Below are 14,644 nucleotides of genomic sequence, written 5' to 3'. Positions count from 1 at the left end.
GTCACTGGGTGACCTTGGGCAGATGATGTACATTTTCTGGGCTTGGGTAACCCCAGCTCTAAACCCTTACACTTCCCAGTTGGACCTTCATGAACCCTTAAATCAGAACCTGGGAGGATGAACAAAAATGGGCCCTGCACATCCCACAGAGGTTGGAAATGGGAAATAATTAGACCCGCCTCTCCTTGTTTGCCTGAATTCTGGACGCTAACATGCATGGAACCTGGCACGCTTTACAGAAATGTGCTCAAGCTCCCCGAACGTAGATTACTTCTTGAGGGGACTCTGATCCCCCTTCTTCAGAGTCACTGTGTTGCCCTCCCAGTGCGTGGCTTGTAAGCCACAAACTTTGGGGGCAGGAGCCGGGGCGAATGGAGATGGGGGGCTGAAAGAAAAAAGAAAAACAGACGTGTAAAGGCCTCTGGAGCCAGCTCTGGACCGGACAACGGGCAGACCAGATGAAAACCGGATGAAGGGCCACCCTAGGAACAACTCCTCTGATGGGTTTTCTTTTTAGGACTTTTAACCTCTGAATTAAGAGTTTAGTCTCCAGTCCAAAGATTGGAATTTGGGTTCCTCTACTGACTCAACAGGCTGAGATGGATTCTAAAAGGGACAAAGAAGCCTTCTCCAATCATCAGCACTTAGTACTGGCACATAGTAAGCATTTAACAAATACCATGACTATTATCCACTTAGCAGGGTCTGCAGGATTAATGAGTGGGCAATTCTGCTCAGCAAACCTATTTTCATTTCTTTTTTTTGTTTCCTTTCCTTTCAGGAAAGAAAAAGATGACAATCGATGACATTCTGTCTGATGAAACCTTGAGCCAGCACAATGACTATGTGGAGGTATTCATTTATTCAATCATATTTACTGAGAGCCTATTGAGTGCAGAGCCCAGTACTAAACAACTGGGAGAGTACAATATAATAACAGACACATTCCCTGCCCACGAGCTTACAGTCTGGGGAGTGCAGAGTGGGGGAGTGGGCAAGCATATTAATATAAATAAATTACAGGTATAGGAGCAGAGAGGCCTGGGAAATCTCACAACACTGAATGAAGAATTAACACTATTACTGACTAGCTCTAACCAGAACTCTTTAATAGATGGTGAAGGACCAAAATCGGCATCTTCCCCAAAAATAATAACTTGTGCTACTTGTTAAGCCCCAGGCACTGTGCTAAGCACTGGGGTAGGTACAGTTATGAACATAGGTACAGTTCCTGTCCCACATGGGGCTCACAGTCTCTAAGGGGGAGCTAGCACAGATATCGAATCCCCATTTAACAGATGATGAAACTGAGACACAGAGAAGTGAAGTGACTAGCCCAAGCTCAACCAACAGGAAAGTAGTCTAGTGGTAAAATCGTGGACTTGGGAATCAGAGGGCTGGGTTCTAATTCTGGCTCTGCCACTTATCTGCTGTGTGACCTTAGGCAACCATTAACTTCACTGTGCCTCAGTTATCAAATCTGTAAAGTGAGAATTAAAGACTGTGAGCCCCAAATGGGACATGAACTGTGTCCAAACTGATTACTTTGTATCTACCCAAGTGCTTAGTACAGTGCCTGATACATAGTAAGCACTTGACAAATACCATAAAAAAAAGTGGTGGCGCTGGGGTTAAAACCCGGACCCCTGATTCCCATCTCTATGCTCTTTCCATTAGATCACACTGCTTCTCACAAGGCAGCGTTAGTGAAGTCTTGCAGGATAAATCTCCCATGAGTGCATGAGATGAAGAAACCCTGTTGATGGAGAGGACATTGATTCATTCAGTCATACTTATTAAGTGCTTACTGCGTGCAGAGCACTGTACTAAGCACTTGGGAAGTACAATACAATAATAAACAGTGACATTACCTAAACCTCAAGGAGCTGCGAGGGACAGGGTTAAAAGCCGTTGGGAATCTTTAGCACTTGAGGTGGTGATGGTCCTTGCTCTCCCCTAAGGCCAATGATAGGAGGGACTGCTGACATGGTGTTTTCCCAGCTCCGCTGACTCTTCGGCCGTGGGAAGTTTAGGATGAGCTAGTGCGAACGATGCCCAGATAACACAACCGGCTTGGTGGCATCTGCTGCCAAGTGGCTTGTTCATTAACATTTATGAGATCCCCCCGGCCCGTGGGCTGAACCAGTCTGGACTGTTGGGTGTTGAACTCTTATCCAAGTTACACTGGTTAGCACCAACATTTGATTTTAGCACCTCCCTGGCCGCCGGGGGTTAAGGGTTCATGTACCTCTTTCTTGACATTCACTTTTGGAACTGGCTGGGGAATGAAGCTGGGCCCTGAGGCAGCCAAACGGCCCGTGGGAAAGACACGGGCCTGTTTATCTGGGGACCCGGCTCCCCCCCTCCCTCAGCTGTGTGACCTCAGGCAAGTCACTTCATTTCTTTGGGCCTCAGTTTCCTCATCTGTAAAAGGGGGATTCAAAAGCTGTGTTTCGACCTCTCCTCCCTTCTCTCTTTCTACCGCCCACCCCGCACGCTCCGCTCCTCCGCCGCCCACCTCCTCGCCGTCCCTCGGTCTCGCCTATCCCGCCGTCGACCCCCGGGCCACGTCCTCCCGCGGTCCCGGAACGCCCTCCCTCCTCACCTCCGCCAAACTGATTCTCTTCCCCTCTTCGAAACCCTACTTAAAACTCACCTCCTCCAAGAGGCCTTCCCAGACTGAGCTCCCCTTCTCCCTCTACTCCCTCTACCGCCCCCCCCTTCACCTCTCCGCAGCTTAACTCTCTTTTCCCCCCATTTCCCTCTGCTCCTCCCTCTCTCCCCTCCCATCCCCTCAGCACTGTACTCGTCCGCTCAACTGTATATATTTTCATTACCCTATTTATTTTGTTAATGAAATGTACATCGCCTCGATTCTATTTAGTTGCCATCGTTTTTACGAGATGTTCTTCCCCTCGACTCTATTTATCGCCATCGTTCTCGTCTGTCCGTCTCCCCCGATTAGACTGTAATCCCGTCAAACGGCAGGGACTGTATCTGTTGCCGACTTGTTCATTCCAAGCGCTTAGTACAGTGCTCTGCACATAGTAAGCGCTCAATAAATACTATTGAATGAATGAATGAATGACTGTGAGCCTCATATGGATGGGGCCTTGTGTCTGACCTGATTATCTTGAGCCTATCCCAGGGCTTTTGACAGGGAGTAAGCTCTTAACAAATAATACGATTTATATTATTTCCTCCCCCATCTCATTCTGACCTGAGCTAAAGGAAGAGTCGCAAACAATTCCAGGGGCAGTAGCTAAGTGGTACCTCAGAACCCTGGAGGGAAATGAATGCCAGAAAATGAAAACAAGGTCCTATATAAAGACCCAAGGAAGAAAAATGAGAGGGAGGGAAAGAGGCAGAATCTCCTAGGAAAAACTGGGTCTTTTCCTCAGTAGTGATAGTAATAGTATTTATTAAATGCTTACTGTGTGCAGAACACTGTAATAAGCGCTGGGAATTAGACACTGTCCTGTTGGATAATTTTGTCTAAGTTGGCTCTTAGGTTGTTTACTGTTTTCTCTTTACTACTAAAGGTGGTCATTTAAACTGTCTTTTTTTCTCAGTTATGCCTCCAGTAGTCATTCTCTCTCTCTCTCTCTCTCCATAAATATATGTATATTTATGGCATTTGTTAAGCACTTACTATGTGCCAGGCCCTGTACTAAGTCCTGGGGTCGATACAAACAATCAGGTTGGACACAGTCCCTGTCCTACAAAGGACACTCAGTCTTAATCTCCATTTTACAGAGGAGGTAACTGAAGTACAGAGAAGCTAAGTGACTCTCTCTCCCTCTCTCCTCCTCCTCCCCCCCCCCCCCTTTCTTCTTCTCTTCTGCTTCTAGAGAAGCAGTGTGGCTCAGTGGAAAGAGCCCGGGCTTGGGAATCAGCAGTCATGAGTTCGAATCCCGGCTCTGCCACTTGTCCGCTGTGTGACTGTGGGCAAGTCACTTCACTTCTCTGTGTCTCAGTGACCTCATCTGTAAAATGGGGATTAAGACTGTGAGCCTGACGTGGGACAACCTGATGACCCTGTATCTACCCCAGCGCTTAGAACAGTGCTCTGCACATAGTAAGCGCTTTACAAATATCAAATACCAACGTTTTTTTCCTCCCCAGAGCTGCATCAACTGGAACAGAGGTGTCCTAAAATGGGAGCTGGGTCTGGATGAAGAAGATATCATTGATATCCCACAGCTCTTCAAGCTCCAGAAAGTACCGAGCCCAGGAGATTTGACCCAAGTTACATCCAAAGCAGAAGCTCTCTTCCCAGACCTGGTGAGAAAGTGGCAGAGGGGAGGGGAGAATCATCTTGGATGCACATGGCTCACTCTGTAAATTGTTTCTTGGCAAGCCCACGTGTTTGCTATGATCTTTTGCGGAGGTTGGGCCTGTGACAGGGTGCTGTGGTCATGAGAGTTGAAGGAGAGTACAGTGGTTTGGAGTAGAGAGATATAAATACCTATCCCAGCCCTACCTCTACCTGCCTATTCTTGGACAAGTCCTTTCTTTCCTCTATTTCTCAGTTGTGCCTTGAGACTGAGACTTGGGATAGCCCAAGAGACTCCGCTTCATACCTATCCTCTGCTATCCCTATTGTACTTTTTTACAGTATCCGTTAAGCAATTATTGTGTGCCAGCCTCTGTACTAAATGCTGGGTTAGGTACAAGGAAATCAGGTTGGACGCAGTCCCTGTCCCACATGGAGTTTGCAGTCTTAATCCCCATTTTACAGATGAGATAACTGAGGCCCAGAGAAGTGAAGTGACTTGTCCAAGGTGACACGGCAGACAAGTGGCAGGCTCATGCTCTTTGCTCTAGGCCATGCTGCTTCTGTATTTGATACAGCGGACCTCTCCTTTCTCCTCAGAAAACTACCGGTACTCTGTTTTGCCAGAGCACTAACCTGGTTCTCCTCCTGCCTCTCTGATCGCTCCTTCTCAGTCCTGTCAAATGGCTTCCAAACTACTCTCCTCTTTTGACTTTGGGGAACCTGTGAGCTCTGTTCTGGATCCTCTAACAATTCTCATTCTACATCCTCTCTCTCTCTCGGGGAGCTCATTTGCTCACCTCCCTCTACCCCGATCTCTCTGCGGACATATAACCCTGCATCTCCTCTTACCTCCAGGACATTTCCGCTTGGCTGTCTTTCTGATACTACAAGTTCAAGTCTCAAACAGAACTCGACATCTTTCTTCCTAAACCCCAAACTCCCCATACTTGTGAAGCCGTGTGGCTTACTGGAAAGAGCACAGGTCTGGGAGTCAGAAAGACCTGGGAGTCAGAAGAACCTGGGTTCTAATCTCAGCTCTCTCACTTGGCAAGTCACTTCACTTCTCTGTGCCTCAGTTACCTCATCTATAAAATGGGGATTAATATCCCTGGTCTCAAGGATTTTTCCAATCAGTGTTTTGCATAGCTCTTTAATTTCCAGGGCCCCCCCTCACATTAATAATAACAATAATAATAATAATGGTATTTGTTAAGCGCTGACTACATGCCAAGCACTGTTCTAAGCGCTGGGGTAGAGACAGGGTAATCAGGGTGTCCCACCTGGGGCTCACACTTTTAATCCCCATTTTACAGATGAGGTAACTGCGGCACAGAGAAGTTAAGTGACTTGCCCAAGGTCACACAGCAGACAAGTGGCGGAGGCGGGATTAGAACTCACGTCCTCTGACTCCCAAGCCCGTGCTCTTTCCACTAAGCCATGCTGCTTCTTTCATTACTTATCTCATTTTTCCCCCACAGCAACCCTAAGGGGTAAGTAGGAAGGCAGGTATTATGATCAACATTTTGTAGAAAGGGAAACTGAGGAGCAGCAAGGTAAAGCTATTTGCCCACAGTCACACACCCGGCCAGTGGCAGATTTAGATTCAAACGCGGGTCCTCTGATTTCCAGATCTGCACTCTTCCACTACAGTATATTTACGAGCTCTGGTCATATCACTGCTAGACTACTGGATTAGCTTCCTCTTCAGTCTCTCAGCCTCCAGCCTCTCCCCCCTACAATCTATACTATGTGCTAAAGCACGGATCATCTTCCTGAAGCTTCACTAAGCCCACAGCTTTCCTTTGCTCTCCTAAAAACCTTCCACAAAGCACCTTCAAACCCCGAGCCTTTCTAAAAGCCTCCTCCTTTATGAGACCTTCCCACTAATCATTCATTCAGTTGTATTTACTGATAGCTTACTATTTGCAGACCACTATACTAAGCATTTAGGAGACTACAATATAACAATTGTTATAAACGATTATAACAGACATATAATATATAATGTATAATTATAAACAGACATATTCCCTGCCCATGAAGAGTTTACAGTCTAGAGGAGAGGACAGAAATTAAAATAAATAAATTACATATATGTACATAAATGCTGTGGGGCTGGAAGGGGGATAAATAAAGGTAGAAGGGAGTGGGAGAAGAGGAAAGGAGGGCTTAGTCAATGGAGGTCTCTTGGAGATGTGCCTTCAGTAAGGCTTTGAAGAGTAATTGTCTAATTTTTGGAGGGTGGCCAGAGGCAGGATGTGGGCTAGGGGTGGGTGGCAAGATAGACAAGACTGAGATACATAATCCCCACCTCTCTGGTCATTTAATCCCTTCAGCCACCTTTACATCAATATATCCATTATTTCAGTTTTGGTCCTCTAGACTGTAAACTCGTTGTGGGCAGGGAATGTGTCTGTTATATTGTTAAAGTCGTACTCTCCCGAGCTCTTAGTTTACTGCCGTGCACACAGTAAGCACTCAATAAATATCACTGATTGATTGCTTCTCTTTTCATCAGTGGGGCCTATTCTTTTACTCTTGTTTTCTATTGCTTGTGTACTCTCTGTGTCTGCTTGTGCCCTACCCCCTCCGCAGACTGTAATCTCCTTGAAGGCGGGGACTAGACTACCCACTTTTACTGTATCTTCCCAAGAGGCTGGTACAGTTCTCTGTTCATAGTAGGCTCAACAGATCCTCCTGGAGATGGTGATGATGGTGATAGGTGCTACAGAGGCTCCTGAGAGACCAGGAAGCGGCAGTGCTCTCCCTGATCACCTCCCAGAAAATGCCATTACAAGGTCATTTCCTCACGGCCTCATTTCCTCATAATAGTTGTAGCGTGATATTGATTGAGCACTCACTGGGTGCAATATATTGCACTAAGTGCTCAGGAAATACATAACAGAAGTGGCCTGTTCCCCACTCACTCAGAATCTGTGCTCTAATGGGGAAGACAAAAAAAGTACTTACTAATAAGGAAATAGAAATAAAACGTTGAATAAGCGTATATACCAGCAGCATGGCGTAGTTGATAGAGCCTGGGCCTGGGAGTCAGAGGTATCTGGATCCTAATCCTGACTCTGCCACTAGCCTGTTGTGTGACCTTGGGCAATTTACTTCACTTCTCTAAGCCTTGGTTACCTCATCTGTAAAATGAGGATTAAGACTGTGAGCCTAATGCGGGACACAAGCTCTGTTTCCAACACGATTTGCTTGTATTTACCCCAGCATTTAGTACAGTGCCCGGCACATAGGAAGGGCTTAACAAATACTACAGTTATTATTATTATGCCAAAGTGCTAGGGATGGGAATAAATAAATACACAGGATGTAGAGATGGCTGGGGGCTTGATGCAATTTGAGTTGCAGAGGATGAATCTGGAAAGGCTTTTTGGAGGAGGTGGGATTTCAGGAGGGCTTTGAAGATGGAGAGGGCTGATGATGACCGGTTTTGGTTGGGGAGGGAGATTGAGGTCAGGGAAATAGTGTGAGAAAGGGGATGGAAATGAGAGAGACGAGATTGAGGCACAGATAGATGAGTAAACCTATATCCATCAATGGTATTTACTGAGCACTTACTGTGTGCAGAACACCATACTAAGCGCTTGGGAGACTCCAGTATAACAGACCTGACACTCATTCCCTGCCCACAGCAAGCTTACAGACTAGAGAGGTCTAAGGCCATTAATAATTTACAGATACGGAATGTATCTGTGCTGTGGGACTGAAGGTGGGGTGAACGAGAAATGCCACCAAAGCACCTATAGAAGATGTTTTGACATTTTTAAGAGATGGCAGGGATCATTCAAAAAATCTGTAGGAAATTCCGATGCAGCACTTGGTGAGTATATCCTGTGGCCATTCAGTTTCTCATGGCATTTTGGCCCGGTGAGCACCTCCGGGGTCAGGTTTATCTTGCTGTTCCTACCCCTGGGCTATGTGAAGCTGTCAAAAATAATTGTGGTATTTGTTGGACACTTACTCTGTATCAAGCCCTGTGCTAAGCACTGGAGTAGGTACAAGTTGATCGGGTCCCACATGGATCCTTACATTCTAAGTAGGAGGGAGAATGGGTATCGAATGTCCATCCGGTGATGGAACTGAGGCACAGAGAAGTTAATAATAATTATAATCAATAACTGTGGTATTTGTTAAGCATTTTCTATGTACCTGGCACTGTACTAAGCACTGGGGTGGATATAAGCAAATTGGGCTGGACACAGTCCCTGTCCCACATAGGGCTCAATCTCAATTCCCATTTTACAGATGAGGTAACTGAGGCACAGAGAAATGAAATGACTTGCCCAAGGTCACCCAGCAGACAGGTGGCAGAGCTGGGATTAAGTCACCCATCCAAGGTCACACAGCAGAAAAGCATTAGAGCCGGGATAAAACCCAGGTCCTCTGACACCCAGGCCTGGGCTCTTTAGACTAGGTCATGCTGTTTCTCTACTCCAGGGCTTATGGTGAGTGACTGTGAAGAACCAAACATTACTCCCCTGACATAAAAGAGCTGACTTCCCATTAAAGGGAGCGTATCTTTTTGTTGTTATTAAAAAAGGCCATGGGAGCATGTTTTTCCTTTATTTTCAAGCCAACCTGGCAAATCATTCCATTAGATTGTAAGCCAAGCCAAGAGGGACTTTTCTTTCTTTTCCGCAGTTTTCTCCTGTGCACCACGTTCAGGACAGTGCATCAAATAGCCCTCAGTACAGTCTTGTCTTATGCTGTCGAATCGCTTCCGACCCATAGCTACTCCATGGACACAGCTCTCCCAGAACGCCCCAGCTCCATCTGCCTTAGTTCTGGTAGTATTTCCTTAGAGTTTTTTTGGTAAAAATACGGAAGGGGTTTACCACTGCCTTCTTCCGTGCAGTCAACGTGAGTCTCTGCCCTCGATTCTCTCCCATGCTGCTGCTCCCCTAGCACAGGTGAGTTTTATGTTGGTATTTGTTAAGTGCTTACTATGTGCAGAGCACTGTTCTAAGCGCTGGGGTAGATACAGGGTGATCAGGTTGTCCCACGTGAGGCTCACGGTCTTAATCTCCATTTTACAGATGAGTTAACCGGGGCACAGAGAAGTTAAGTGACTTGCCCACAGTCACACACCTGACAAGTGGCAGAGTCGGAATTCGAGCCCATGACCTCTGACTCCCAAGCCCGGGCTCTTTCCACTCAGACACGCTGCTTCAGTATAAGTTTTGACTTATAGCAGATTGCTTTCCACTTGCTAGACACTGTCCAAGCTAGAAATGGAATGGGTATGCCTCTGCTTGACTTTTCCTTCCGTAATAATAATAATAATAATGTTGGTATTTGTTAAGCGCTTACTATGTGCCGAGCACTGTTCTAAGCGCTGGGGTAGACACAGGGGAATCAGGTTGTCCCATGTGGGGCTCACAGTCTTAATCCCCATTTTACAGATGAGGTAACTGAGGCACCGAGAAGTTAAGTGACTTGCCCAAAGTCACACAGCTGACAAGTGGCCGAGCCGGGATTCGAACCCATGAACTCTGACTCCAAAGCCCGTGCTCTTTCCACTGAGCCACGCTGCCGTAGGCGAGCCTGGTAGAGTACTGGAAACTCTCCAGGTTCGATGCTGAGAGGTTAGGGTACAGTCTACTGAGGATGAATTTATCCACCCTGGAACTAAGGAGCTAGCCTTGGAAATGAGGCACATTTATCTCTCCGGCTGGATTGGATTCTCCTGAAAAGCATCGATCGTGTCTACTTTACTGTATTCTCCCAAGCGTTTAGAAACAGCTGGGAAGCAGCGTGGCCTAGAGGAAAGCCCACAGGCCTGGGAGCCGGATCTGTCTCTTGCCTGCTTGGGCAAGCCACTTGACTTTTTTGAGCCTCAGTTTCCTCACCTGTAAAATTGGGATGCAATACCTGTTCTCCCTCCTACTTAAATTGTGAGCCACATGTGGGACAGGAGCTCTGTCCAACGTGATTATCTTTTATCACTTCCAGTGCTTAGCAGAGTGCTTGGCAGAGAGTAAGCTCTAATACCCTGCAGGCTCTTTCTGTGGGCCTCAACACCCAGGCCCCAGGTCCCTGCAATGCTGCTTCGTCTGTGCCCTTGGATCTATACTCTTTGGGGAGTCGGTATTCACCCTACCCTCGGTCCCACAGCACTTACGCAGGGAATGTGAGAATCAGCCTGGCTTAGATGAAAAATCATGGGTCCGGGACTGAGAGGACCTGGGCTCTAACCCCAGCTCTGCCAATTTCTTGCTGTGTGACGTAGGGCAAATCACTTAACTTCACTGTGCCTCAGTGCTCCTGTTCTCCCTCTTTCGTTGACTGTGGGTTAGAGACTGAGTCCAACCTAATTAATTTGTATTTATCCCAGCATTTAGAAAAGTGTAAGCACTTAATGGATACCTTAAAAAAAAGTCTACAACTCTGTTGTATCGTGCTCTTCCAAGAGCTTAGTATAGTGCTCTGCACACAGTAAGTGCTCAATAAATACCATTGATTGATTGACTACTAATAGAGAATCTCTGCCCCGTTGACTTTAGCGGGCAGCAGGGGCATGAACTCAGACGGCGGCTCTTGGGTTCTTCTGTTCTGCCTCTCCCCTCGCTGCAGGTGAACATGGTGGTCCTGGGAAAATACCTGGGGATCCCCAAGCCCTTCGGGCCCATCGTCAACGGTCACTGCTGCCTAGAAGAGAAGGTCCGATCCCTGCTGGAGCCGCTGGGACTCGACTGCACCTTCATCGACGACTTCTCCACCTACCACGTAGAGAATGGAGAAGTCCACTGCGGCACCAACGTCCGCCGGAAGCCCTTCTCCTTCAAGTGGTGGAACATGGTCCCCTGAGCCGGCCCCCAACCCCCTCTCCCGGGCAGGAAGCAGCAGCCTCATCTGGAGCAAGGCAAATGAGAGAGGTGGTGGCTGGGTTTCAGCTTTGGCAGCCTCGCTTTCCCCCGCCCGTCCCTGCCAACAGCTCACCTCTTCCCGTAAGCCCCGGGACTCAGGCCTCGGGAGCAACCCCGCCGACTTCTAGCAGAAAACCAGTCAGTGTGAGGAGCCCACAGATCACTCTCGGTATCGTTGAGCAGCCGGACTAGTTTTCACAATCGCTAATAAAGGCTTGAGCGCACAAGAAGCACACTGGTGGAGGTTCTTTGTTTGAGGCTGCGGGGGTGAGAGCCAAACAGGTGCATGAAGCCTGGGGCCTGGGCCTGGCCCGGAGCACTCCGACTCTCCCTGCGCGGGCGGCGATGGGGCCCCCCTGCCCACTCCATGCCCTGAAGGAGAAGTTCCGGGACCTGGGAGCGAGGGGCACAGGGGGAGATTGGGTGAGGAGGGAGAGTGTGGAGCCGGGAGCCAAAATGGCTCCATGGACAAACCCCCATTCTCCTCTCCTTCATTTCATTCCCTCCCATCGTGATCGGTTTGTTGGAAGAGCCAGTTCCGTTCTCTACCATTCCCTCCTTGGTCCTCAAATCCTTCCAACCCTCTGATCCTCTCCTAGGTTCGAGATGGGACATGCACCGATTCCAAGCTCACCTCCCGTAACAGGTTTTCAGAAAGATACCGGAGAGTTAGAGCAACCGCACGGAGTTGACAACCGGTAGGTACTTTGTTGATTCATTCAGGAGTAGGAAGAGTAGATGCTCACGCTCCAGACAGCAGAGGGAAACCAAAGGTTCTGCAAAGCAGCTGCCGGAGCGGGGGGCTTGGCCCCCCAAAGGGTAAGCAGCGTATTTTTAAAAGCCATGCCGGTTTACTCTAAAGAGGGGTTCAGGCATGAGCTTCGTATGTATAACAATAGAGTGAAGGAGTTCAGGGTGTAATCGTCTTGGGAAGTATCCTCCTGACCAAGTACCGTTTTTTTCCCACGGTCCAGATGTTTGGGTTTGTCCTTATTCTATGATGTCTAACCCCCACTCTTCGTGAGATAAGAACTACATTCCTCAAATTGAGCCATTCTGCACGTGGTGCAGGAATGTGGTTATTCTTCATTACTGACCTTCATCCCAGAGATAGGCTGATTCTGTTTGATCATCTGTGATACCATTCTACAGAATCTAGGGGTCATAAATAGGGCAACTAACTAGCCCTGGGAGCCCTTCAGGCCCTTTTTCCCATCCTATGCTGTTAATGAAGTTAGTCAGTCAGTTGTATTTATTGAACGCTTACTGCGTGCAGAGCACTGTACTAAGTGCTTGGAAGAGTACATGGAAAAATAAACAGACACATTCCCTATCCATAAGAGCTTAGAGTCTAGATGGAGAGACTGACATTAACATAAATTTAAAAGTTTAAATTTTAAACTTTTTAAACTTTCTAAACTTTTAAAATTTTAAACTTTAAAAGATATGTACATAAGGGCTGTAGGGCTGGGAGACGGGTTGCATAAAGGGAGCAAGTCAGACAGTGGTATTTATTGAACTATTATTGTGTGCAGAATACTGTTCTAAGAGCTTGGGAGAGTACAACACAAAAATAGACAGATACATTCCCTGCCCACAATGAGCTTACAGTCTAGAGGGGGAAACAGATATTAATGTCAATAAATAAATTATGGTTTTGCAAACCCCGCTCCACCCTCTCATGCAGAGCCGAGTTTTGTGTGGACTGCTTTAGAGACTGTCTATTCTGGGGATGGTTGGCACAGAGCTCTCAACTTGGCAGCCCTCAGTGTCCAACCCTAAAAGCATTTCCCTAACGGGGCCAGTTCCCTTCGGGGTCCCCGGATGGGAGGCTCGCCCACCATTTCTGGAGAGCCATTCCATCGCCATCGTGAGCCCGTTGTGGACAGGGAGTGTCTCTCTTTGTTGCTGAATTGTACTTTCCAAGCACTTAAATAATAATAATAATAATGATGTTGGTATTTGTTAAGCGCTTATTATGTGCAGAGCATTTGTTAAGCGCTGGGGTAGATACAGGGTAATCAGGTTGTCCCACGTGAGGCTCACAGTCTTCATCCCCATGTTACAGATGAGGTGACTGAGGCCCAGAGAAGTTGAGTGACTTGCCCATAGTCACACAGCTACCAAGTGGCAGAGCCGGGATTCGATCTGCACACAGTAAGCGCTCAATAAATACGATTGAATGAATGAATACCTTCTGGGCGTAGCCAGTAGCATAGGGAGAATTGACTGCCGCGAAGAAGCTTCTGAAAACTCAAGTGAGATCGTGAGGTTGGACCCAGATACTAAGGCCTCATGCTAAAACACACGGGAAGAACAATAACAGTAACAACAGTGAGGGTATTTGTTAATTCCTTACTCTGTTTCGAGCAACTGTTCTAAGCGCTGAGATAGGTACAAGCAGCGTGGCGCAGTGGAAAGAGCACGGGCTTTGGAGTCAGGGCTCATGAGTTCGAATCCCAGCTCTGCCACTTGTCAGCTGTGTGACTGTGGGCGAGTCACTTAACTTCTCTGTGCCTCAGTTCCCTCATCTGTAAAATGGGGATTAAGACTGTGAGCCCCACGTGGGACAACCTGATTTCCCTGTGTTTACCCCAGCGCTTAGAACAGTGCTCGGCACATAGTAAGCGCTTAACAAATACCAACATTATTATTATTATTATTACAAGGTAATCTGGTTGGACACAGTCCCCGTCCTACATGGGGCTCACAGTCTTAATCCCCGTTTTACAGAGGCCCAGAGAAGTGACAGGACTTGCCCAGGTCACACAGCAGACAAGAAGCAGAGCTGTAATTAGAACTCAGGTCCTTCTGGTTCCCGGGCCCGTGCTCTGTCCACAAGACCATGCTGCTTCCAATAGAAGAAGAAGAAAGAGCAAGTAGGACAATATCCTAATATAATTGTGGCTCACTGGAAAGAGCACGGGCTTTGGAGTCAGAGGTCATGGGTTCGAACCCCGGCTCTGCCACTTGTCGGCTGTGTGACTTTGGGCAAGTCACTTCACTTCTCGGTGCCTCAGTTACCTCATCTGTAAAATGGGGATTAAGACTGTGAGCCCCACGTGGGATAACCTGATTCCCCTGTGTCTACCCCAGCGCTTAGAACAGTGTTTGGCATATAGTAAGCGCTTAACAAATACCAACATTATTAATATTTGATAAGTGCTTACTCTGTGCCAAGAACTGTTCTAAGAGCTAAGGTAGATAAAAAATAATCACATCAGAGACTATACCTGACCCAGTCGGGGTTCACAGGGGGTGAGAGAACAGGTATTTAACATGGCATAGTGGATGGACCACTGGGCTGGGAGTCAGAAGGTCATGAGTTCTAATCCCAGGTCCACTACTTGTCTGCTATGTGACCTTGGACAAGTCACTTTACTTCTCTGGGCCTGAGTTACCTCATCTGTAAAATGGAGATTGAGACTGTGAGCCCCACCTGGGACAGGGACTCTGTCCGACCCGACTTGCTTGTAAC

General features: G+C 47.5%; 1 protein-coding gene across 1 annotated transcript in view; it reads left to right on the top strand.

Moving 5' to 3' along the window:
* Positions 1–11,399, top strand: part of LOC100074529 (protein-arginine deiminase type-4-like) — a 37,484-nt gene extending 26,085 nt beyond the window's left edge. The window contains exons 14-16 of the mRNA XM_029065955.2: positions 782–852; positions 4,126–4,284; positions 10,874–11,399. Of these exons, the coding sequence (XP_028921788.1) occupies positions 782–852; positions 4,126–4,284; positions 10,874–11,107 (464 nt within the window). The 3' untranslated portion in view covers positions 11,108–11,399. The remainder of the gene's footprint in view (positions 1–781; positions 853–4,125; positions 4,285–10,873) is intronic.
* Positions 11,400–14,644: the final 3,245 nt, after the last annotated feature.

Source organism: Ornithorhynchus anatinus, chromosome 5 (assembly GCF_004115215.2).
Source record: "Ornithorhynchus anatinus isolate Pmale09 chromosome 5, mOrnAna1.pri.v4, whole genome shotgun sequence".
Lineage (NCBI taxonomy): Eukaryota > Metazoa > Chordata > Mammalia > Monotremata > Ornithorhynchidae > Ornithorhynchus > Ornithorhynchus anatinus.
Note: the sequence above shows the minus strand (reverse complement) of the source record. Positions and strands in the feature narration are given on the sequence as shown.